The 26753-nt window shown below is 35.9% G+C and overlaps 3 protein-coding genes across 4 annotated transcripts; 2 read left to right on the plus strand and 1 right to left on the minus strand.

Annotated features, from left to right (window-relative positions):
* The first annotated feature begins 274 nt into the window (after positions 1–274).
* Positions 275–6252, plus strand: LOC103337043 (COP9 signalosome complex subunit 7-like). Of its 2 annotated transcripts, none has more exons than XM_089041777.1 (9): positions 275–579; positions 1322–1397; positions 1914–2002; positions 3759–3848; positions 3980–4024; positions 4123–4193; positions 4649–4793; positions 5482–5573; positions 5916–6138. In XM_089041777.1, the coding sequence occupies exons 1-9, from the start codon at positions 421–423 to the stop codon at positions 5938–5940; spliced, it is 792 nt and encodes a 263-aa protein (XP_088897903.1). In that variant the 5' UTR covers positions 275–420; the 3' UTR covers positions 5941–6138. The 2 variants fall into 2 exon arrangements, with proteins under 2 accessions (XP_088897903.1, XP_008238413.2); XM_008240191.2 differs by having other exon boundaries at positions 277–579; positions 5830–6252.
* A 1935-nt stretch (positions 6253–8187) lies between these two features.
* On the minus strand, positions 8188–9553 carry ERF-1 (ethylene responsive element binding factor 1). The gene has a single exon (XM_008240258.3). It carries the CDS (start codon positions 9394–9396, stop codon positions 8548–8550), a length of 849 nt encoding a protein of 282 aa, XP_008238480.2. The 5' UTR covers positions 9397–9553; the 3' UTR covers positions 8188–8547.
* Positions 9554–21719: 12166 nt separating this feature from the next.
* LOC103337044 (ethylene-responsive transcription factor 5) lies at positions 21720–23084 on the plus strand. Its single transcript, XM_008240192.3, has one exon. The coding sequence runs from the start codon at positions 21859–21861 to the stop codon at positions 22909–22911; it is 1053 nt and encodes a 350-aa protein (XP_008238414.2). The 5' UTR covers positions 21720–21858; the 3' UTR covers positions 22912–23084.
* The last annotated feature ends 3669 nt before the right edge of the window (positions 23085–26753 follow it).

A 26753-nucleotide genomic window follows, 5' to 3' on the forward strand; every position in this document is an offset into this window, starting at 1 on the left:
AAAGGGAAGACCGAAACTGATAAGAAATCAACCCAAAAAGAGCGTTAAATTATTTGGGGCTATTTTCGGAATTTTATATTTCTCATCCAGTAACAAATTCAGCTTGAGCTTAGGGGTGGTCGTGTAATTTCGAAAGAAAAATCCAAAAATCTCAAGGGTGTTATTGTAAATAATTAATTTTATAAGTTATTATAAAAGGTTAAAATTGGAACTTTAAAATAGCATGATGCTCTAAACACCGCTGTACTGCTGCAACTCACGGAATACGTACATAAATAAATATACAGCACCCAAAATTCTCTCCGCCAAAACCAATCAAACTCATCCTTGTTCGTCTTTTCAAGCTCTCTTTCTGAATTCTTTTTCTTCATTCTTTCGAAATTTTGGTTTTTTTTTTTTTTCCCTCAAAGAGGGTTTTCAATGGAGATAGAGCAGAAACAAGCCCAAGTGATCGAGCACTTTGTGAAGCAAGCCTCTACTCTGCAAGGGTCTTCTCTCGTCAGCCTCATAGTCCAAGTCACTTCTCATTCTTCTCTCTTCGCTTTCTCTGAGATTTTGGCTGTCCCCAGTGTGCTCGAGGTCAGTCTTACATGCATTTATTTATTGTAGTCAATTTCCTTTGTTTGGTTTTAATTGTTATTTGCTTTGCCTGATACAGTTTGGGTGTTGACAACAATTTATGCTTTTGGCTTTGTTGATTTGGATTCTGTTAGTCCCATGCTTTATAGCTTTTGGGTATTTTCAGATTATCGATTTGTTTAATTTTTGATCTTGTGTTCTTATTTGGGTTTTATGTGCGGTTATAAATGTGGGTTTGATTTAGTATATGATCTCAAAATGAGAAAGTGGCTTTGAATGCCAATTTAGAATGGGTTTCATTATATCTATGTTCCTTTTGGTTTTTTACGTTTCCTGTACTTTCTTTTATGTTTTATATTCTTATCAAAAATAGAATCTTAGTTCTATATCAAATTGTTATATTGTGTGTTTGATCAAATATGGATATCAAAAACATCACTTAACAAGTCTTAAATCCCGCGTCAAAATTGGATTCTTGTAGATTGATTTTGACTTTGATGAGCTAAGTGACTGTGTTCGCTCACTGCTTACAGACCTTAGCAGGCATATTTCCTCCTGTTGTATCTGACCATGTCTTCCGTAGTAGTTAGGGGATGTTAAGTACCCAATCCAATATATTTTCTTTTAATTGTTGGGTTAATTGATATAATTTTGCCTTCAGCATGGCATCCCATTTTATTTTCTTTCTTTATTAACGTAGTTAAGTTTTACTGATTGGTTCTTGATTCAACTAACAATGCAGCTTCAAGGAACTGATTATGCTGTATACATTGATCTGCTTCGTCTCTTTGCTCATGGTACATGGAGCGACTACAAGAGTAAGAGATTTTCATCACCACGGCTTATTTTTATTCAAGTCACAAGCTATTATATATTTTCTATTTATCTCCACCCATGTAATTTACTGTCCTCCTATAAGCCACTATGTTTAACCCTTGTTCAAATGTCCAAACCCTCATAACCTGTTCTATCTCATATCATCTCCAACTGGAACTAATTTAGCCTTCTTGTGTATGTGACTCTGTCCTTCTTTGTTTTACCACACATCCATCACAACATCCTCATTCATGTCACACTCATTTATGAATATGTCATTAAGTCTTTTATATATGAGTTGAATTTTGGAAACTAAGTCAGGTCTACTTCTCTTGCTACAACTTCATAAATTATTTATCTATATAGGACGAGAAATTGTTTAAGGAGCCCTAAGATCTTAGATCAGTAGTGTTTTTAGTAGTTTCATTGGATTCCGACATTGGTAGTGGTACTTGAAAATTTTCTATTCCTTGTTTCACATGCCCATGGATGAAATTTAATGACTGAATGAGTGGCAGGTAATGCTAGTCTTCTTCCACCACTAACCCTGGATCAAATCACCAAGCTGAAGCAACTTACTGTGCTCTCTCTAGCTGAGATAAACAAGGTATAACAATTAGTATTATATCATACTCTATTTCCTTGACCTTCTCTTTTTTGATAGTTGCAATCTGATTATATCATACTCGAAACTTCTGATTAATCCTTGATAGATGATGGTATTAAGTATTAAGAGTAAAGCATTTTAGTCCATTTTTTATTCTTATGTAGCCTAGCAACAAATGTGAAAATTCCCACTTTAGTCAAACCATTTCACATAGTTACCAGGCAAAAAGCCACTTTATTTTTCCATGTGTAGAATATACGGACTTTGGTGGGTGATATTGCACTAGTTAGTCATTTTTTCTCAAATCAATGTTCATATGAGATTTCTCAAGGTCTTGTTGCCTAGGTAGCAAAAAGCTTGCTTTGAAATTTTGTGAACTAATTAATTCTCTGATTGTTTCATAAACAAAGTTAGAAGTTTCATTCGATGAAAAAAACGATTGAGAGAAAAACGAGGAAAAAGGGAGGCTCAGAAAAATTTGCAACAACTGCCTCTCCGGTTTATTTGTGTGTAACATAAGAGAGTGGAGGGCCTACATTCTGTTCCTAAGAATTAAAAAAGAGTGGACCTACTTTCAAACATATTTGAGGGGTCCCAAATACTCACACAACAGATTACTCACGTAAGTATGAAAACAGGCTAGAGGCAGAACTAAAAATGAAGACTTGTGATATTATCCAAAGTAGGACGCCTTTTGTAATCCTATCTGAATTGTTGCATCATGTGCAGCAGGAGAGCTGAAAGTTTAGACCTTTGTTTCTTCACTTCCCTATTACTTTAAGGCTGTGGCATGAACTGTTTAGACCATTTGTGTCTTCTATATAACCATGACTCCCAGTATTGCTTACACAAACATCACAGCCACCATGGCCTCTGTGATCACCATTAAGGCCTCCACTAGTAAAAACCACTGTTAATGTTTTCTGGGGCCTGTGAGGAAACCTCATGTTCGTGCTGATAAATAGGAACAGGCTTGGGCAGCTGCAGGAACATTTTCACTTAATAAAATTTTGGTTCTTGTACAGAAAATACTCAGAATTCAACATAGACATCAACAAGGAAAATAAGGGAAGGATAGTACCTGTCCCTTGACTAAAAAAATTTCCAAAGAAACGGGAAACACTTTTTTTCTCCTGCAGAAAATTAGGTGAATTTTGTTAGAAAAACAAAAGGGGTTTGCCATAAAATTGCAGTGTTGCCTAAAATCGAGGAGAGGAACTGCTACTTCTTGCTGGAGGAACTGCTTAACGGTTTATTCAATGCTCTATAAATTTGTTTTGCGGTGTGGGTTTGACCTGGAAACTGCTACTTCTTGCTGGTGGAAAATCACTTTTTATCCCTTGGTGATGCCCAGTGTTGGATTCTTTTTTGGGTTATTTGGTGAGAAAGAAGTAGGTTGTTTGATGATAAGGTAGAGGATGTGGATTCATTTTGGGTAAAATTAGATTTTTTTTTTCGCTTAACTGTTGCCATTTTTGTTAAAGCATTTTCGTAATATGTCTTTATCTTGATTTGAGGAAGGGGGCTCGGTGTTTGAATTGAATGGAATGGGACTTTTGTTTGTTGTTTTATCTCTTGAATATGCAATTAACAGGAGGGGTACCATTTTTGTTCTTTCCTTAAAAATGGGAGCTACCCCTATATTAGTTTCCTTCCTAAATTCCAATCATAGTGTAACATAGCATGGATATGTCGACCTCTGAGTTTATAAGTACAAATGCAACTACAATTTCTAAATTTCTATTTTGTTTACCAGGTTTTATCCTATGATCAACTTCTTGAGCAGCTTGATCTTTCAAATGTGCGCGAACTTGAAGACTTTCTTATCAACGAATGCATGTATGCGGTAGGTGCAAATCTTGACCAAAGATTTGTTATGTGTTCTTATCTATGAGACGATTTCTTTAGACCAGTAAAAAAGAGATACTAAAAAGGTCGCCAGCCAACAAGGCTAATATTTCATTTTCTTATGTATAGGGCATAGTCAAAGGGAAGCTGGATCATTTGAGAAGATCTTTTGAGGTTGAATAGTTTCCCTTAATTATATTTGCTCTTTAGATAATTTCCTGGATACATGTTTTGAACTCAGTGTTTAATCTTGACCATCATTTTCTTTCCAGGTTCAATTTGCAGCTGGCAGGGATTTGCGGCCTGGACAACTAGGGAATATAATACAGACTTTGGATGATTGGTATGTATACTTCTGTTTCTTGTTGGACGTTCCATGTCTAAGGCCTTTCAACCGTGTTAGTTAAGGCTGGCAATTTTCACACTCCCATTTTGTTTATTTGCACTCCTCCCCTTATTTTTGTCCTTTCATTCTCCTTTGATTTATTCAACTATCGAAGCATGGAAATAAGATAAGGGGTGTAAATGGATAAAATGGGGGAGTGAAAACACCATCTTTAAATTCCCTCTCCAACTCAAATCCTTTTTGTTATGTTAGGCACCTTCTTACTTATGCCTTGCCCGGTGTCTGTACCCCGGGATGGTGGTATAAATAATGTTACCGCCATCCTGCAGCATCTCTTTCTATCTTTTAATTTATAGGCCATCTGTTGCTATGAAATCTCTGTACATTCCCATAAAGAAATCTCTTTACATAGATGATATTTTACAGTAATTTTTTGGAAAAAAAAAAATCAGGTTAACCACTACAGACAATGTTCTTCTCACAATTGAAGAGAAGATCAAATGGGCAGATAAAAAGTGTGCGTTGAATACAATACACCAAAAGCAAAAGGCAGTCAAGGACAAGGTGGAAGAAGTAAAGAAATCTCTTTTTAACAGGGTAAGTTGAATCTACTTCATCAACCTATGTAATTATGATTTTGTTTTGAGTTATCGTTATACACATCTGTCCTACCAAATTTGCAAAGCTATTTATAATAGATGCCTTTTGTAGAGTGAGCATGCATTGGTTGGCTTTTCATTTCCAAATTTTGGACCTCCATCCTTTTCATGTCAAGGAGACATTTATCTTTTGCTTAGTATGGAAGAGCTTTTATCAAACTTGTCAGCATGCGAGGACCAAGATACATTAAAATCATGAAGCTTGAACATGTCAAAATTCACACTTCCCAAATAAGAGGGGAAGCCATTGAAATTTTCTCATATTAAATCCTAAGGATTCCTAGTTATCAAATCCCAGTTTCTGTCCCTTTTAAGCTATTTACTTCCGTATCAAAAGCTGTGAAAAATAAGGGTTCCTACTCTAGTGCTCCTCAAAAGCTCAGTAAACTAAATAGGAAAGAGTATTTTTCATGTACTTCCGAAATGGCACGGGCTTTACCTCATTGGATCATTCAACCTTAGAACTAGTTTTGCTTATTCTACTTATCTTTTCAAAAAAGTTATTTAAAATGTGTTTAATGATTTCACTCAAAAAACTCTGCGCATGAGAGAATTTTTCTTGGTTGTGATACTGGTATATTGGTCAACATGTTTTACTTACATGGCAAAGTTTGCGCTTTAAGCAGGGTGGGCGTGACTTCCAAGCACTTGATGACGTCCTGTTTGGTGAAACAGCTGGGTTAATGGACTATGAAGAAGATCGCACCCGAACCAAGAGGTATTACAATTCAGATATCTCTTACACCAAATCATGTGTGTTAATCATATCTTCCCCCCTTGAAAAATCAATTTTAATTTTATGCTAAGTCAACCTTTGTATTAATTGCGATGAACCTTTAAAGTCACGTGTGTTAGTTACCATGGTCTCGTTGACAATATGAGGGCATCTGTAATTGTTGGTTCAGGCTAGCATATACTGTATGCATTGAATCCAAAATCATTCCCATTTAATCTCATGAAATTCAATATTGCAGGAGAAGGTCGCCAATATATTGAGAAGTGCAGGGAGGGTGGATCCGTTTGATGTCTTTTAAATGACGGTTCTGGTTATTTTTTTCAGGGCATATTGCAATCATAAGATATAACTCCTGATTGAGTTTAATCTTAGTCATTGTTTCAATTGAACCATGGAGAAGAAATCAAACGTTTCCGTGTTTTGTTGCTCAACGGTGGTGCTATTGCAAGAAAACTTGCCCATAGACATTTCGAAGCTTGACGTGTATTATAAAGCTTATACCATATAACTGAAGTATCTCAAATTAGTAATGTTGTATTCACTTTCATAGGGTTGTGATTTTGGTTTTCAGATTGGTATTTTCATATAACATTTAAGGGGTCATTGAAAGAATTTTCAATCCCTCTTACATGGAATGCTATATATTGCTCCTCTTGAATGATTTTCATGTTCTCTCATGGGAAATGGTTCCAGTTGAGACTGCTTTCAATCTTTGACAACCAGTGCAGATTGGGCACACTTGAATCTGACTGTCCTGAATCCGTTGTATAAACGAATGGACACCCCGAACAATTACTTAGCAGGCCCAAACCTAAATCACTCCACCATTCACAATTACTGGATTATCACGGGTACTCATTGGTTCCATACTAGGCCCACTGAACATTTCCGTGTGAGTCACCCTAAACTTTTAGTACATGTCAAGTTGCAATACACACACTACCAACGGGATTTAGCTTAATGAAAAATGATATTGATTTACAGATAAATGGTCTCAGGTTATGATGACCATGTAAGTTGCTGCACTTGGAAGCTCTCGAGGTTAGCAGAAGGGAAACATGTTTGCTTGAATGGAAACATGTATTTTTCCTTACATATGAACATTGTTTCAAAGCTTCTGTCACAAAATGTGTCCTTACCCACAAAAACAAAAAGATGGATACATTTGTTAGCAAGTAGGGAAGAAGAACATTAATTGCCTGGGAAAGACTAAAAACACATAAGCATGAGCCTAAATGAGAGATATTTGAATGGTTGTAATGTTGGAAGAAGAAGAAGAAAGCAACAAATTCGAAGTTGGAAGAGTCGTCGATCGCATTGCTGTCTGGATTTGATTCTAATTTCTGATGAAAATGGCTCAAGTTGAATATTATTATTAACAAAGTCTTAAGGTCAAAATGTTTGAAAGCCTGCGGTTCCTGTTGCATGGACCGTACAACTCTATTTTCTTTTATTTTAATTTAAGCCGTTTTGGCGCCCCTCGTGCGTTGAGTTTTATTTATTGTGTGCTTGACATGAACCCCGTTTCTCTCTCTCTCTCTCTCTCTCTCTCTCTCTCTCTCTCTCTCTCTGCTAATATCTTTGAAAGATCTCAGTTCCAGAAAGGAAAAAAAAAATTAATAAATATATTAACGGGGTCTAAATAAAAAAGGACCTTCATTTATAAAGCAATAGTCTCAAGTCCGAACCTTAATTGATAGTAGAAAATGTCATGACCCAACAAATGGAAAATGTCAACTTCAACCAAAAGGGAACGAATGTGCACATGCACACGTGTGTAGGAAGCATGTCTTAATATGGTCAGAAAGGAATTATATGTACATGTAACTTTTTATTTTGCTGGATTATATGTGTAATTTAACAATATATTTGTGAAGATTTAGCCTGGCAAAGAGATAAGTATTGATATGTGTGTGTTTTTGTGCGGGATTTAAGTTACCTGTTTTATTTACAGATCTTGGCAATCAATTTGAGCTCAAATGGTTAAAAAAATTACCTCTGCATCCGAGGTTTTGTGTCCGAATTTCCATCTTTCGATATCGTTTGTGTCAAAAACTAATAATAAATCAGAGGTCCCTATACCAGATTAATGTTTGTTTTAGTGAACAAATAGGAGGGCTTATTCTATTAATTTGGGGAGTTGAAAAGTTCCGATTGCAGAGAGAAGAAAATCAAATTTCAAAGCACAACAACAGCTGTGTGTATGCGAGATAATAGACCATCTGAATAGCTAAGACACAACTTGCCAAAGTGCATGTTTTAGTCAAAGATAAATACATGACGGCTTAAAATACGAATTGGGAGTGTTGGAGGCGTCGAAAGAGAAAAAACTTGACCATTTAGGAATTTAGGACGAAACCTCCCTCCCGTAGTGTTTGTTTTAGGTAACACTATGTCGAAGTGAAAAGCATTTACCGTTAAAATCAATGCTGATCATAAATTCGTACGTTTAAAGTGGTTACAAGTCATACTCATTTCTCACTTGTGGTCGTGTTTAATTCCGTGTCCACTTTCTTTCCAAATAACTCAACTAGAACAAATTTTGCAAGTTGTATCCAAAATGTGCATTCCAAGGCCAAAAGAAAAGACACCAAGATGATTGCAATGCTTGCCACTAATTTGTTCTTGTAAACAAAAAAGGGAATAACTCCACTTCAAAATTGAGTTCATCAAACAATCCACACTAAAAAGCAGCCTCTCTTAGCTCATCCATCATCAACAATCGCCCTTTTATTTTCTTTTTCTGTCTCACTTTTGAAAATAAATAAATTTTAAAAAAAATTTGGCTTTTCCCTCACAAGTTAGCCTCCAAAATCATGGGAACCCCAAAATGAAAAACGGAAATCCTACATTTCCTTTTATATATATATATATCTCGGATAATTACAGTGTGCCCTCCACAATTCAAGAGGTAGCTAGTAGTGCTTTTCCCTTCGCTACTCTCCCACCATCGTCATCAGCTCACTAATAACTGCTCGCCATGTGTACACGACACCGCCACTTGGCCTCCCACTTGCTGCTGCCCAATTCCAGCTCCCATTTCCAACCCGGCCTGAGCCGGGTTCAAAACAGCCACCTTCTTCCTCCTCTTTGGAGAACCGCTCTCCGAAGACGAGGAGGATGGCTCAGGCGACGACCGCTTCGACGTCACCCGAACCGGATCAGGCTCGCCCGAGTTAACCCGGAGCGGGAAATTCAACAAAGCTCTGGAGCCGCGCATTCTATAAGCGGCTCTGTCGTAAGCCAAAGCCGCATCCTCAGCCGTTTCAAAAGTTCCAAGCCAAACCCTCGCGCCATTCTTTGCCGGGTCCCGAATTTCGGCGGCGAACTTGCCCCACGGCCGTTGCCGTACGCCCCTGTAATGCTTCCCTTTGGCGGGAACCACAGCGGGACCGGCTTGCGAAGGCTGCTGAACCGGTCGGACCGGTTGAACCGGTGCCGATTTTTTCTCCGGCACTTCCATCACCGGCGTCAAAACCTCCGGTTCCGATTTTACCGAAAAGTTTAAAGAACATGTATCAGCCGACCCGGACCCGAGCGACGGGACCCACCCGACGTTGACGGCGTCCCTTAGAACACCGTAGAGCACCATGTCCTCGGAATCGTCCTCCTTGAGCGGCAAATCGCCCCAGTTTTCGGTCAAGCACGGGTACAGGCTGCTGAAGCTGGTGCTCCGGGAGAAAATCGGACCCGTAACCGAGTTGGCCATCGAATTTCCCATCCGTAGATCCGTCTCGCCCAACAAGTGGCGCCGAATCGAGTCGAGGAGTGTGATATCCGCATCGGTTCCACTCTGTCCGTACATTTTGCAACTACGAAACTCCAAAATTTGGCAAAATTTCGGGTCTGGTACAAACCGAAATGTTTCTTAAAGCAGAGAGAGAAGAAGAAGAAGAAGAAAGAGAGTGCTGTTGTTTTGTGAGATTTGACGAGTTGTTCGAATTCTTTTTCGGGTTTGAAGAGGGTGAGGTTTAAATAGGTGAGTAGGTTCATGCACTTCAGAAGGCTGTGATATTTTCCGAAAAAATAAAATATTATTTTTTATATTTCTAAATTTATTTTAAGTACTAAATATTTTCGTGTGTGGATGATATTCTAATTTTCTCGAGGTCGACGACAGCTTCTTTGAAATTTCCCTAGTGTGCAAATTGTGCATCGTGGGTCCCGCATTTCAATTAATCACGTGACTAATTGAGTTCTCTTTTTTTGGAAATGAGGAGGGCCTGACGTCATCTTCTTACAGCAGCAATATGTTGTTTGTCGGTTTGCGTGGGCACATTTCTTTGTCCGTATTTGTCGACATTTCTCGGCCGTTCATCTTTTTCGCTTATTTTGGTAACTAGTATTAAAATGGAAGGTCTTTGTTTAAATCAAAAAACCCCATGATATTAACTTATTATTTGCGTCATAAATTATAACAAAATGCCACATAATCACCAATCGAGCCTACTTTTTCACTCTCACCTGGATTTTGTATGCCAATTGGTTGTAAATTTATGTACAACCAATTATTTTCCTACATTCACATTTTTATTATTCGCCATGTTTAGCGAGATGTTACTTTCAAGACTGATTGTCTATCTTGTTAGGCCATATTTCTCATTCACGTCCTCTGGCTTCACCTTTTTATCATCATCGGTTGTCTGTATAGGTTTGTTATATAGTTTTCTTTTCTCATTTGAAAAAAAAATACTATCACGTAAACTCGTTTTTGGATGTGTGAATTTGACTGACAATTTGATAATAGAAAATAAGTTCAAATGGTTTGTAAGGTCCCAAGTTTAGTACTAGCTCTCCAGTTGGCTGGAGTAAAGTCTTATGTTGGCCGTCCTTAAGATTTTGAGGGCCCTGTGCAAAACGTAAATTTGGGCCTCATATAATTTAATACGAAAATACTATAAATAAAAATTTGTCATAACTTAATGTCATAAACAATTTTTTTATAACTAAAAGTCACCATCAATAAACATATAATGACAATCCGAAATCAAATTCATAAAAATTTAAATGTTTCCCTTTGATAAAGTTAAATATTAGTATGTTTGGTACAAAAATAATAAGCTCATTGTGCCCCTATAAAGTCTTTTGCTGCCTCCAATAAGCAATCTGTGTTTAATATAAAAAAAAATGGCAATCACAAATTAATGAGTAGTTACACACAAATGTCATTAACAAATAAAAATTCTGAAACCCTATAACCTAGAAGAAAACCCCAGCAAGAAATAGATAAATATTTCTAAAAACTATATTCCCATATAACTAATCATCAACATGATAATAATTTAATAAAATAAGTCATGTAATATATAGAATAGATTGAAATTTAGATACATACTTGAATTTGAATTGAGATTTGAAATTGACTATTTGATTTTGAGTGATCTTTATGAATTTAGGAATTAGGGTTCTTTTGTTGGTGTTGAAATTCCTAAAATTGAAAAAATAACAAAAATTGTCAAAGGATTGAAAAAAGAACCAAAGAAAGATTGATGAATGATGATATGATTACTTACTAGATAATTAGAAGAAACTATGAAGTTTTTTTTGTTTTGTTTTGAATGAAGAGAGTACTTTTCTGTTGACCAAAAAAAAAAAGAGAGTACTTTTCTTGGTGGAGAAAGCTTTTTTTTATTTTAAAGAAAAAAAAAGGGGAGGAGTAGAAAGTGTTTAGGGGATGCATATACTGCTTCTGTGGTTAGCTAAGCTTTGATGTTTCCTTTTTTAAAAGGCTTTTTGTTTTTATTTATTTATAATTATGAAAAATTTGTTGTTATAATGCAAAAATAGTATATAAAAAAAAGAAAAAAAGAGATAGACTTCAATGATAATCAAACTCAAGCAGTTTTGTTAAGTGAATACGCATTAGAGCCAACTCCACTAGATGCACTCTTGTGTAAATGTAGCACAATATAATACATATACAATTCCTATAATATTAATATACATAAAATATAAATATTTTTTTTTTCGGGGGCCCTCAAGAATTCGGGGCCCTGAGCGGTGGCGCTACTTGCACCACCCCAGGGCCGCCCTTGCTTATGTGTAGAACCCGCATTTTGTAAATACTAATTCGTAATTTGTTAGATCTAAGATACAACATAATTAGAACCACACATTTTTCAAATCTTCATTAAGTACAATTACTAGAGGCAAAAACATCGAAACTTAAGCAGAAACCATAGTTAAATTTAACCAAAAAACCTAGCACCAAGTAAAAAAAATGTTGTCAAAGTTAATCAATTTTTGCTTTGGTTCTACTTCAACCAAAGGTATGATCAGCCGGTCAATCTTGAGGAAAAAAAACACAGGCGAAGAAAAGTTGTCTCTTTATTTATTTATTTTTCCTGGTCAATTAGAAGACTAGGCAAAAATCTGAATATATTTTCCTCTGAAATCTGGCGAGCTAAAGAAAATTTAAAACGAGCTGAAAAGGACATCTTCTCGTTGGTTTACGGATTCATCGGTCCTAGACATATTTTTCTTTGGATAAGTCTCCACAAATTTAAAGTCAATAGGTCCAAAATCAACGCAGAAGGATTTGTGCTGTGAGTGGGACCCACCTCTCTCTCTCTCTCTCTCTCTCTAAATTTGCACTCCCCCACTTTAACGTCCCTTCAAGGAAGGTGATTCACTTGAAACCCTTTTTTCCTGTTTAACTTTTAATTATTTTAATTATTTTATTAAATTAAAGATGAGATATATCCAAACTTTTGGAGGATCTAAATGGCCCCCAAGTTGTCGATCCATTTGTAAAGAGCACTAAAATAGCTTTCCATCTGGTTATTGCTTTTTGGGATTGCTCAGTTGTAACTTCACTTGCATGATAATGGAGCCACTTGTGATATTTTGTACTCATTCTCTCCTTAATCTTGTATAGGATTAATTATTGCTCTTAATGCTTTGGACATTCATTCGTATTAGTACTTGATTACATATTAGATGACAACATTAGACAGTTTTCATTTTATTTAACTTACTTAGTTAATGGATGCTTCCATTTGTCTCAACCTAATTGAAGGAATCAGATTCGGCTTACATAGATGTTGAGAATGATATATAAATGTTATGAATTCATCAGTGGTTGATTGTTATAACATTACACTATTTGGTGGGTTTTCACAATTGGAGATTTGAAGAAATTGAAAGCCCTAATAAAATGTATAATTGCATAGCCAATTGCCTCGCTAGGTATCCTTCTTCCCTTTCAAGGGGACATGGGCATGGCCCAGTGATGGAACTAGGATTTCACATTAGAGGGGCCCTTTATAAAACTTGTATTCTCTTCATAATTATCTTGAATTTCATATTTAAAAAGAGTTCATAAAGCCCAATATTAAGGTGCACAACTCATACATAAAAAATGAAGAAAATTAAAAATTCATGAAGTTTTAAACAAAAGAGGAAGAGAAAGAAATGTTAAAACTTTATGAGTTTTTAGTGCAAATATCATGAACTAACCTAGAAGATTTAAGGGAGACGAGTAGAAGGGAGATCAAGATATTTTATGATTAATTTATAGCCAAAAAGAACATAATATTTTATCTTATTTTAGGGTAAATATCCTAGAACTAATCTAATATATTATAATATTATATATCATATATAATATACAAATAAAAGAGGTAAAAATGAAGTGGGGTCCTGGAACCACACTAGGTCCCATGTTGGCTCCTCCCCTTGCATGGCCTAATGCTAAAAGGGGACATGGCCTCACACTATTGCTTCATAGAAATTTGTGTTGAGGAAGAAGAGGAGGGGAATAATACTTTAACTTAGTTGACCTTCAAAGATTTTCAACAAATTCTTATGTACGACCATTTATGTGATGTTATCAATAACATGTGTGTTTATTTATTAAAACTATAACTTAAATTTGTGAACTATCAATTATGTTATCCACTTATATTATAGCATTTGAATAAGCCACAACACGTGACGGTATGACCGTCACATGTTTCATACTCCTACAATCGCACTATGCTCCCTTTCTTTTTTTAAAAATGATTTTATTCTCTAACTATATACATGTAGAAAACGCAAGTGTGAAAATCGCCAATCCTGATATATCGAATTTCTTCACAATCGCTCTCTCGCTACGCGAGGAGAGTCATGCGTCAATATTAGGGTTTCCTTCCACATTCAGCCGACATCGCCTTCCTGATCTTGACAGTGGTCGTCGTCATTGTGGTTGTGTGGTTGTGTGGGTATGCAGCCTTTGTGGTGACTTGGTGGTAAGGGCTATGTTAGGGATTTTCGCAAGGTGCTAGTGGTGTCGACTGGGAGTTTACTAGTGGTTGGCTTCTAGGATTTCTTGGATTGAATGAATCTGGTGCATTCTAGGATCCTCGATGTTGGGCCTATTTTCGGGGAATAGGGTTGTTGGTTGCGATCTATGTTCCCATCTCTCCGGGTTCTTCTGTGGTGGGGATCTAGTATCCGGGTGGTGATAGAGCCTTTACTGTTGTTGAGCAATATTTCGCTGAGTTTACTGAAAATGTGAGGGAGGCCGACCTCAAGGAGCCTCCCAATTCTCCTTCGCTAAAATGTTTGTAGGCTTGGCATCCAATAAATGTTCCTCTTATGATGCTCTTCTGTTATAAGTTTGTCAGTCTAAGAGGCCAATTTTGATCCCCCTTACCCTGTCGAGTAGGGGTCTAGATTAAGATTCATGGAGTTGGTATTGGTACTTCTTCTGGCTATGTTCTGACGCTCACCACCTGTTGTTCTATATTTTGACTATGCATGCAAATGAGTTTTTCTTTGACAATATTACGTTGTGGCAGGTTGTTCTATCCGGAGCTTGGAGGTGTGTTTTGTCTTGTTTGTATTCTTTTGGGTTCTTTGTAGCTGTCTAAAGTGACTTGTGTCGGACTCTCTTATTAGTTCATAACATGTGTGATACTTTTTTCTACTCTATGTGATTTTTCTAAGAAAGTTTTAACGATGTCACTGTATTCGTGCTGGCCTTTTGTATGCTTTTTTCACTTATGAATGAAATCATATTTTCAAAAACAATGATGTTAAAAAAAAAGAAGTTAAAATCGTCACCAATTTTTAAAATTAAATTTTTGTTTAAAAACTAAAACTAGAAATAAATATAAATAAAAGGGAGAACTCTGCCTAAATGAAAAGTAAGAATATTAATCATCACGCAAGTTAGATACAAAGGAAGGGCACATCCTTCGAGGAGAAAGCAGCGCCACGTCAGCTTTGACGTTGATTACTTGACCGACGACCGTGGCAGTCTCAGTAGACTCTGACCGCAACGGCAGGAGAACAATTCTCCCAACGTTTCCATAAATAGCAACTTGGCTAGCTACGTGACAACATCCGCACGTGCCAAGCCCAACGATGACATATTCCCCACTGCGAAACCTTATCTACAAAACGACAAGAATAAATTATTAAAACGACTTTTCACAAACAAAATGCATGAACGAACACACAACAGTGACCACCACGATAATAATTAACAAACCTAATTCACCACATGTCTAAATTAGGAGCTTACTTGGTACCTTCTGGGCACCAAAGCAATGGGCCCCACACTTCCACTTGGAACATATTAATTTCCCGTAATATAATTATTTTAGGACAATCATGCATTTTCGGTATTTTTTGGTTGCTTATTTTATTCAAGCAATGCCGGAGATGAGATATTCAAATCAAGAATTTAAGTGCAAAAATAACTGTTCTTAATCACTTGAATTATAAATATGTTACTATTTTTATTTTTTCGTTGAATTGTATTATTTTATATTTTATTAGTCTGGTAAGGTAGGTGTCATGCTATGCTATGTTAGCGGATCTGTGGATGCTATTGTTGAGTTGAATTCAAAATCCAAAAAATTATTATAACAAACAAAAATCTAGATATTTTCAAAAATAATTAATGCAAGTTGCAACCTTATTTAATTAATATATATGTAGCTTAGCTTCAGATTTCAACCAAGTTGCTGATTTTTGTGTATAAAATAATTAATTTTCTAAAGATCTGAGTTTGAATTTGATCATTGATGGTGTGTACAGGATCAATAAATTCTAAAACTGATCAAATTAGAACTCAAAAACCAAGTTCCTGGTCATAATAGAAGACCTTCCAAGATTAGAAAGCTAATTAGATTCTCAGCTGCTTTTTTTTTTATTATAAAAAAATAATAATAATAATAAAGAAAAACCATGGCTGGCACACTCCAAACCCTAAGTGAGCTGTGAAGAATCTGCGTTCTGTGGAAAAATAATTATGATTTTGGAGATTCAATATTATACTCAATATGAGAGTTTAAATTATAAAAATACCTCATATGAAAATGGACTTTAAAAACACACTTAAAGTCCATTTACAACATAACAAAGATGTTTCTAACTTCTTATAAATTACAAAACTGTCATCGATTTCTTAAAACAAGCCCAACCACAAAACCTCATAAAAAAACCCAAAACACTCAATAGGTCAACAAAGTAATTTAATAATCAAAATTAAATTCAATTGGGCCAATTGTTTTTTGGATTTGTTTATGAAAATTAAATGGTGTAGGGTTGATCTACATCATTAGTGCTAAGAACGGGGTATTTCAAATTAATTTCAAAATGTTCAATGTAAGCATGAGACAAAGTTGATGAGCAATAATTTTCAAAATGTTGTCAGCATTTGCGGCATAAATAAAGCTCTAAAAATATAAATAAATGAATGAAATATTGGTTTTATAATTATTGCAAGTTGATGAGGAAGAGTCAGAGTTTCAATTGGTTTATTAATTAAAATCACAAGATTACAAAAAATGGCTAAACAGGATATATATATATATATATATACATATTATTCATTTGGTGGCTTTGTGAAGAGGAAGAAGGAGGAGGAGGAGATTAGAATAATAGGAATTGAAGCACGTTTTGGCTTGTACATAATAATTGTGGGCAGTCATATGGGAATGCGGCAGCCTGCCCATTTGTTTTGGTTTTGCAACTTGCATTACTTAATTTTGAAGCTTTTTTAATTTGATATTACTTTCTTGCATTTGCTTTATTAGGTTAATTAGGGAAAAAAAATTTATTTTTACCATATTATTGATTGCATCTCTCGTAACTAGTACTATAAAATATGTGATCAGTAATGTGGTCGACATGAGTATATTTTATACCATTTTGAATTATTTGTCTAGAGGGGTTTTTTTCTTGCAAAGTCTTGATATTGGGCTTGCCCCTTGCTTGCCATAATAGACCCAAAAGGCTTAGCGAATGACTTGGTGCTTTTCTTTAGTGGATCCTTGGGACTTTAGGCTTGACATGAAAGGCTTAAAGTGTGGGGCTAAAAACCCACGCGTTTCTAGTGAAAAGAATATAATCCGCGTTACATTTTAATTTTGGCTATGCTTGAGCATGGGTGAAATTAAGCTTTTCTTTAAGAGCTTTAATGGCCATGATTTCTCAAATGTTATGGCTTTCTTGGCCATGTAGGATCACTAACCCTTGCCATGGTGTGAAATCTCATGGATCATGGTCTTTTGCTTTGTATGGCATGGGTTTACTCTTTCTTAAATTCATACATGCATGGTTCCCAAAAGAGCTTGCTTTACGACATCGATTGTTGCCTACTTTTGAGGTTTAATTCTTATGATGTAATCGAAACCTTATGCTTTACTCTCTTGATACCCTTTATTTTACTCTTACGATCGTATATTATATTGGGCTTCAATACACTTGAACTTTTCTAATTTTCTTTGAGCATCAACAAGTCCAAATTTAGGTTAAATACAATTAGCACTTTTTTTGTATCCAATTCAATTAGGTACCCCCTCTCTGAGAAATTCAGGAAAGTTTAGTCATTTACAAGCATCAAAGAGATGTACCTACAAGCGATATTGGAGAAAAGGGGAATCGAACTTAGGACCTCGAATGCATGGGTAAATACTCATAACTACTTGAGCTGCAAGCCTCAATTTGTAAAGTTGGAAGGTGATGTACATGAAATGGAGTTTTATATATTACTTCATCTGAATTCTTGACCCTATAAACGCTTTTGCAGCTCTGATGATAACAGATGGTGATAACAATTGTTGTTATTGTTAGATAGAACATGGTATATGTAAGAATGACCTCATTGGGCTGGTTTTCTAGAGGACCTTGTCATGCAGCTGGAAGAATGAGCTCAGATGTCATATGAGCTTTAAATATATTACCGACAGTGCGTAACAAGTGTAAACACTTCATCCATTCACAGTGTGAACAACTGAATATGAATGAAGACGACATTTTTTACTCATTCAAGAGTTAAAAGAGTAAGCAATAACTAGGTTTACATAAAATATTGGGATTTGATGTTGCTTGTGGAATACGAGTAGGCAAGTCTTTCTTTGCTTCATCCTCGCAGAAATAGAAGACTGGATAAATTAAAGCTGGTAATGGGAAACAAAAAAGAAGAAGCTGTAATTCTAAACAAATACATCACCATAACAACCTACACACACAAGCTATCGTCGAGTCCAAGTAGGCTATCATCGAGAAATTTCCATTGTGGTAGCCTCGAATGGAGCCACAGAAGGTTGGTTGGTCACTAAATTTGGGACCCTCACTTCTTGCAACTTGAAGGCAATTATTTCTCAACAATTGATTGCAAGTAGCTGTCTTGCCTAACTGATATAAGACAGATTTTGAAGATAATTAATCCCAATTTTAAACATGTTTTCACTGATAAAAATTAGCTGTGCAATCCATAAAACATTTTGTACCTTTAGCAGAAAGTAAAACTGTATGCAAGTCACCAGACAAGCAAGCATTTATCAGCTGTATATAAAACTTCTGCAGAACATGTTGTTCCACATAACATGTTTAAATTATTGGTGGTCATTTAAAGATCAATGCATAAACGCTCATAAAACCATATCACCGGAACTGACAGATCCCGCTCGCAAAATTTTATTTTAGCATGAAAATTCAAGCATTACATTATTTCTAAGAGAGATGAACAATACTGTCTTCAAAATAATGATCTGGGATTTGTTTCTGAGGCGCATAAAAAACAGGTTAAAGACTTTTTCATGGTTTCATTTAAGCATAAGAGTTTTTCCCAACAAACAGAGACTTATATCTTCTTGATCATGATCAATGCCGGATAGTGTGACTCTTTCAATCAATGAAGTGTTCAAAACTTTGTTTTAATAACTTCCCCTTGTTTTAATTCGAAACGCGCCTTGAAAACTTGGTCCACTCAGAAACCCATTAAATTTATCCGACGAAAACCATGCATGATTTCGTGTAGAGGGGTCGGGGTGGTTAACACAGACTTAACAGTGGAGCAAACATACAAAAACCATGCAACAAGGAGATTAGCAAACATACAATAATTCTAGTATTATTTAAAACAATATCAGACTAAAAAAATTTGGTGGCCCTCCGTGATTTGCACGAATTATGTTTATCTTGTTTATTTGTTCTTATCTCTTTGTTTAAATAAAAGAAGAATGAGACTTGGCAAACTCTTGGACTTAGTAAGAGCTCCCCCACTTCACTTGCTCAGTGCTTTGTCAATATACTATATTAGTTCTTAAATATATAGAGGGAGTTTCAATTGAGGGATTATTTGAGGGACATCTTTGTAGGCTCATCACACATTGTTTTTCACTGACCCGAATTTTTAGATATTCGATCAACGATCATGTCTGTAAAAAATCATTTGAATCCGAAGTCATTTAACTACTTAAGTATATGATTGTTATTTTAATCTTTTCTTGTCTATAAACTATATTCTTCAATATTATATATTAGATGCAGATTAGTTGAGCTGTATAGGGCCTTGTAGACCTTTAGAATTATCAACACAATGGTTGCTTGACTCTTTCCCATCCTTCTTTCTTTTGGTTCTTCCATTGACCTAACTGGCCCTACCTCATTAAGGCTGGTACTTAAGGGTTTGGATTGGGTCAGGTCAAACCAAGATTGAAAATTTATGAATTATTTTTTTGTCTTATTTCTACCTGAAGACACTTTATATTCCAATACAACCTTGTTCGGCTTGTTTGGGTTCTGCAAACAGGTGTGCCCCTGCAAATACCTTGAAAATGTATTTGGACGCATTTATTTTCTGAATGTTTCCAATCAATGTTGTCAATTGTCCATTAACTCTAACAAATAAATTAAGGGGCTCGATCCTATACCTAGGAGGTTATAGACTTTATCAACTAGACTAGTCGGCAGGGCAATCCCCCTAAAAAATTAACTCAACTATTTTAATTGAAAAAAAGAAAAAAAAAAGATTTCTTTGTTTGTCTTGGGATCGCTTGGTTGGCTTTTAATAATAGCTTCTTATTAATTATAAGTTGAAGGAATATCTTGCATGTTTAGGTTTCCAATACACGGCTTATACTACAGGTCAAGCAATGCTAAGACAAGTAGAGAATTCATTTCCCAAAGAAAAAAAGGGTTTGTTCGAAAAGATATATATTGGTGACCAAGAGAGAGAAGACAAAACACAAAATAATTCACAACATTATCGAAATGGATCCTTATTTTGACAAAATGATGTTATAAACTTAACTACTCTAATTTACGAAGAGCGAGATTTGAGATCGGATATGTAAAAGGGCGGACACACTGTCCTGATCAATTAGCTTAACTTACAAATACATCACATGGATACTTTAATACTCATTTACAGAACAAACATATTTTATGATGTGCGTGGCAATAGAATGCGTACGCGTATGAAATGAAGAAAAATCAGATACTTCTACTTCTTCCCAAAAGCATTAATAAATAGAATTTGTATACGTACATTGTTCTTGGACAACGTAAATAAAATTCGACAACCATTTCCGGACGTTGCAATGCAAAATTCAAAGAGTAGAACATGGGAAATGTCATTTAGTTCACACGTCCTGCATAAATAAAAAATTATTTATAGGGTAAATAAAGTCGATAACTTCGCATAAGTCGATTAAATATAATTCAAGACATGAATAAAATAAGAGAAACTCGAGTAGAAAATTTGAAACCAGCTTGTTTCTGGAACCAAAAAAAGACAACAAGGGGAGAGCAAATTCTCCGGAGGTTGGCTTTTACTTGCTTGCACGTTAATGTCAATTGTTTTTGTCTCTAGAATCTTAAATTATATTAAGGTCATCCAATTAAACAGCAGAGCTTAACGAAATATTAGAGCCAGAGATGACTAAATCCTATGTTGATTAACTTTGTCTTTATCCCCTTGACCTTGTCTGGATTTTGGTAATGATTCCACTAAGCGATTTTATTAATGTTGATGATTATATTTTAACTCTAAAGATGCACTTTTGTGAAGCATCCAGGAAATCAACCACTACTTAAAACCAAACCAAAATCCTTAAAATTAGCTTCCATTGAGTAGAAGACGTCAAAGTGATAAAGCTTAGAATTACATATACGTGTGTGTGTATATATATATACATATATATGTACTATCATCGTACATGAATTGCATAATCCCAACATGAGTTCTCGTTGTGTGAACGAGCTCACACAAAAGAAAAGCAATAATACTAGTGACATCAATTGATGTGACAATGTCTTATTTGTTGAAAGACTGTAACATTAGTTAATATACAAAAATTAGTGTAATAAGTTTTTCTTTCTATTTCTCGTTAGAAAAGCAATAATACTAGTGACATCAACTGATATGGCAGTTTCTTATTTGCTTAGCGTCTAAAAATTGGTGTAATAAAGTTTTTCTTTCTATTTTACCCGTTCTCAAAAAAGAAGTATGGTGATAGGTAGTTCAGAATCAGAATAGGTCGAATTCAGAGAACAAATCAACGAAAAATGCTATTTACGGAAGAAAAAGAATAAACTTCTAGAAAGTGAAAAAGAGTTCAATGCTTCATCATCTGATACATTAAGAAATACTAATTTTGAGGAGTTACTTAGAGATAAAACAAATCAATTACTCGAAATGAAAGCATGAAAGTGAGATTAATGATCCAACGGTGGAGATCAAGTAGAAGAGTTATTACGTAACATTACGCAGAAGGTTGTAATGGATAGAACGGGGCCCGCACTAGAAGAAAAAGTAAAAGGATCCTTCGTCTCTCTGTCATCGAACCTTCAGCATGGAAGTCCTCTCCTTCTTTTCCCTTCTCTATAAATATAGAAACCCCTCCTCAACTTCCAATTCACTCCCAACTTCCACTATCAACAAAATTCAAAAACAAGAATCCCTCTCTCCTCTCTCTCTCTCTCTTCTTCTCTCAGAGATTTCTTCTGTAAAAACAAGAAAATTTGATAATATTGCTTGTTTTCAATGGCTTTGAGTTCAGACATGGCGGGTTTAGATCAGGTCTCGGCTCTCGAACTCATCAAGAACCATCTTCTCGGTGAGTTCTCGCCCGCAGCCAAGAGCTCCGTCACTGAGCTAAGCGACTCTGCTTCCAGCTTCCCCCAAAACCAATGGAGCCCCGAGGCCAATTCCGACCTTTCCAGATCTCAATCTGACTCGCTTTGCTCCAAATCCTCGTCCACTTTTGATTCTTCAATCGAAATCTCCGACTACTTGAATTCCAATGAGATCTTCGAGTTCGAGTTTAATTCCACCGATTTTCTCGATTTCGAAGCTAAACCTCAAGTCATCGACCTCACCACCCCCAAGTCCGCTGATTTGAGGTCCCAAAATTCGTTCGAATTTGAATCCAAGCCTCAAATCAGTGATGATTTCTTTGAATTCGAACAAAAGCCCCAGCTCTTGAACAGGACACCTCCGAAACCGGCCAACCCGACCCGGAAACCCGCGCTCACAGTCTCCCTACCGAATAAAACCGAGTGGATCCATTTCGCGAGCTCTGACCCGGCCGTGAAGCCGCCGGTTCAGAAGTCGAGTTCGAATGAGGAGAAGAAGAAGCACTACCGCGGGGTCCGCCAAAGACCGTGGGGCAAGTATGCGGCGGAGATCCGGGACCCGAACCGGAGAGGCTCCCGGGTCTGGCTCGGGACCTTCGACACGGCGATCGAGGCCGCCAAGGCCTATGACCGGGCGGCGTTCAAGCTGCGCGGCTCCAAAGCCATCCTCAACTTCCCGCTCGAAGCCGGCAAGGCCGAGCCGGTCGCTGCCGTCGAGAGAAAACGACGTCGTGAGGAGGACAGAGAAGAAGTGAAGGCGGTGGCGGTGAAGAAGGAGCGGTTGACGGAGGCGCCAGAGGCCATTGGGTTCGTAAGGGATATGCCCTTGACGCCGTCAAGTTGGACGGGGTTTTGGGACTCTGAGTCATTGGAAGATGTGAAGGGGATATTTAGCGTTCCGCCGTTGTCGCCGTTATCTCCTCACCCAACGATGGGTTATCCACAACTTATGGTCGTGTGAAGGATTTGTAACATCGAATTTTTATCGACGACATGATGTGTTATTATTAGATTAGAAGCTGGTTTTTTTTTTTAATTTCTTTAAATTAAAAATTACAACAAAAAAGAAGTATATAAAGTCCCGTATGTAACGTGAGACCTTGTGATAATGAAAAGAGGATTTGGTTGATTAAATTTTTTTGTTCTGGCCGATTGGTTTGATACTTGTTACTTTCATGTATTTATGATGAGAAATTTGACAATGTAGTTTGTGAAAATACATACAATTATGACATTTTGTAAATAATAATAAAATCATTATGAACTCAATTGAGCGTTTTAAAAATGACAATATTATCTATAAATGAGGATTCGAGCACATAATCAACTAAGTCTTGTATGTAGAGATGATCTTTTAGATCTTAATTTGAATCGTTGATTACTTCTATCTAAGTTACAGACAGCTTCATATTTAGGGTCAAAGTTAGACAAGTTATATACAGAGGAGCAGTACAATTTTTTTTCTTTTAATTTCTTAAAAGAAATAATAATTTCCCTTGAAGAACTCAAGCAAACTCCATTTTCCACTGTCAACAAAAAACACCTTTGTGATGTATATTACTACGATCTGCTTTTCTAGTTAGGACTTTTGTTATATGTGTTTTTTCAAACATTCGGAACTTTTTGAACTTTGACTTGGATAAAACAAAAATAATTTAAAACGTTTCTTTGAACTCGGTCATTAAATGATGCAGTTGAAAATGATACATCAATATTCTATTCATTATAAATAATTAAGATTTGAAATACTAATTTGGATTTGTTTTCACACAATCTAGCATGTGTTTTTAAGTCAACGATCTAGCATTGCTGTTTTAACATCTGAAGCAAGTTGACGTTTTCATTAATTTTAATTCTGATATTTGTAGAAGAGCTGGGAGGACCTGAAATAATATTTTCTTATTGGAATTGATACTTTCGATGTCTTGCTTATGCTTTTACTGATACTATTGAAGTATATTTGGTGAAGTTTATCTTCGATTAAAAAAAACAAACAAAAAACTGATTAGAGTATGCGACACATAACACAGTCATAATAAATCTTAGGAAATAAGATTTTGGCTTTTCTATGGGACACCAACTAGCTAGAATATTTGATCAGTTGAGGGAATCACGCTACAAAATATTGCTGATGACACATGAAAGATAGTAAAAAAATGTCCTCGGCAAGTACGTGCTAATGTCAATGTCCAGACCAAGTACAACACTCATCTGTCCTCAAATGGAGTCTTTTCCAGATATACGTCATTTCCATTTCAGTGTTTAATTGGTAATGTCAAGATAAAAATAGTGTTACGAACTAATTTTTAATATAGTGGTATTAGGTTCGACTCACTTCAATACGAGCACGATAACAAAATAAATAAAACAATTAAGGAGGAGTTGACAAATAACAGACGTTGTGAGCCACCGTTCCTGAAATATTGGTCGCCCTTCTAGAGTCGAGATAAAAATTAAGTGTGATATCATACAAGTTAAAAAATATCTTCAAGTAATTATATACCCATAATTGGTTTCACATACAATGAGAGAGAGGTTGCGTAAAAGCCGTCATTTAAGTATGCATTGATTTGATGATTCGACGACAAAATTAAGAGCACGTGTCTGATATACGTATAAGTTAATAACTGGGAATAGCATTCTAGCTAGTCTCCATTCGATGTATTGACCAAGATTAAAACCGGCCTATACCGACCGCTACCCAACTGACTTGAAATTGTCTCTTTGTCTTCTGTGTTCAGATTTCAATTTGTTATAGTTTGAATAAGTAGCCATCCAAAGTCAAAAATATGTGCTTTGTGAAAAATTTAAAATAAAAAAGGGCTTTTGTAAGGATTTCTTTTGAGTGCAGTCACATGTCAAAGTAGTAGTGAGATTCAACGATATGTTAATCAGATGATTGATAAAATTGAATTTAAGATACCAACTAATTCTTAATTTAATGATATTTCTCTTCTTAATGTTGGATAAAAAAAATTATAAGTTCGAATTTCCTAACTTGAATGTGCTCAAACAGCAGAGATTTTGTATGACAAAAGGATCCACATTATTATTACCAACTCATTTCAATTGGTTTGTCACCGTTTGCAATTTTGATTGGTGACCATTTCGTAATTAATAGTTGTATGTTAGGTTTTCAGTTGTGAAATTTATGTCTAGTTGTGGTACTAGTTGTGGTTAGTGTGAGCTCTAACTAGAATTGCAAGTCCAAACATTAGAGTTTGTGCGAAAATCCTCTCAGGAGCTATGTGGAGAAAATATGGAGAGTGGAGAGGGAGAGAGTTTCGGGTATTTTTGTCGAGTTTTAGGAGCAGGTTTAGATGTACCTTGAATGATGAATGAAGCCATCTATTTATAGGAGCTTCGGAGGCTAGGGTTTCGTAGAGAATAAAACTCTTATTAGGAAGAAGTTTATTCTCTACCCAAACTCATAGAGATTGAGTCCATTAGGGATTTGATTGGGATCCAAATCTCCTAATTTGATAATGACTATATCATCTTATTAGGATAATATCTGAATTAATGATATTACCTTATTAAATAAAAATAATATCCTATAATTAAGATATTATCCTTATTAATTAATTGGCCAAATAAATTGATTCGATTAATTAATTGAAGGGATAATCTTCTTTTCCACGTAGCGTCCTATGATTAGAGACGAAATATTTGCTCAAATAATTAGCATTTTGTAATATTTAACATAAATAAATTATACTGATTATATTCTCATTTCAATCAGGTTCACAGTTACTTGTACGCAAGAGATTGTAGTTGGTATTTCTCTTTTGTGAAATGCATGATCTGGCATTTCCCTTTTCCCTTGGTAATCTTTGACCTAGTGAAAGTCATGCATGCAATTTCAATCCATAATTAATAGTTGTTCTTGGTCTACTGTCTGTGTCATCCAAACCGTCACAACTGTGCATTCAACACCTGCGGGGGGTTTACTTTTCCTCCCAATTTTGAAACATTAGATCAAATTCTGACTATTCAATCAAACAATTAAACTCGTGGGTGGGGCTTGAGGTTGACCGCAGAAACCTTTGAAATTTTGAATATTGGCACTCACCTTTGACCGTCAAAAAAAGGTTAGAAGACGAAAGAGAGAAGAAGACAGTGATGATGAGCACTTAGCATATTTATGGATATATTTGCTAACTTCACTCTTACTAATACTGAATATTTTGTATTAATTTGACGGAGTGCAGTTTGGGATTTGGTCATGGAGTCGCTCTGTTGAATAATAATTGGTAGGTCTCGGTGTTGTGTTGTGTGGCTCTACAACTCGTACGTGGAGCTGTAGCATTTTATTGCCAGCACCACTTGTCACCAGAAAAAAAAGGAAAAATCATGTACAAACAAAGTCCCAGTGGGTCTTTCACCGACGACTAATTCATCCATCCATCCATATCTGTGTTGTCTGGTTTTGCGAACTAATCTTCAGTAGTCCAATGGATACCTATGAATGACGTGGTATAAAGAGATGCGTTCCAACTTGCATGTAGTGTTAACTAGTGTGCTGTCTGCTAGGGTTGAGGTGGGTCATTGTGTCGTGCGCCTTGCAACAGCTACATGGAAAACTCTTCACAATTTTTCTTTTTCTTTTTCTTTTTTGTAAATATCCAATGAAATCACAAGAGACTTGTAACTTAGCTGATTAAGAACGTGAAATTATGGGTCAAATTTACGAAATCTATCACAACCGCACTTGCCAAAATGCATGATTACCTAAGTTAGTAATACTAAAATGAAGGTACTTTAATGTCTGCCTTTTTACACTCAAATGAGAATCCCCTTCCT

This window comes from Prunus mume, linkage group LG7 (assembly GCF_029339155.1).
Source record: "Prunus mume cultivar Tortuosa linkage group LG7, ASM2933915v1, whole genome shotgun sequence".
NCBI lineage: Eukaryota > Viridiplantae > Streptophyta > Magnoliopsida > Rosales > Rosaceae > Prunus > Prunus mume.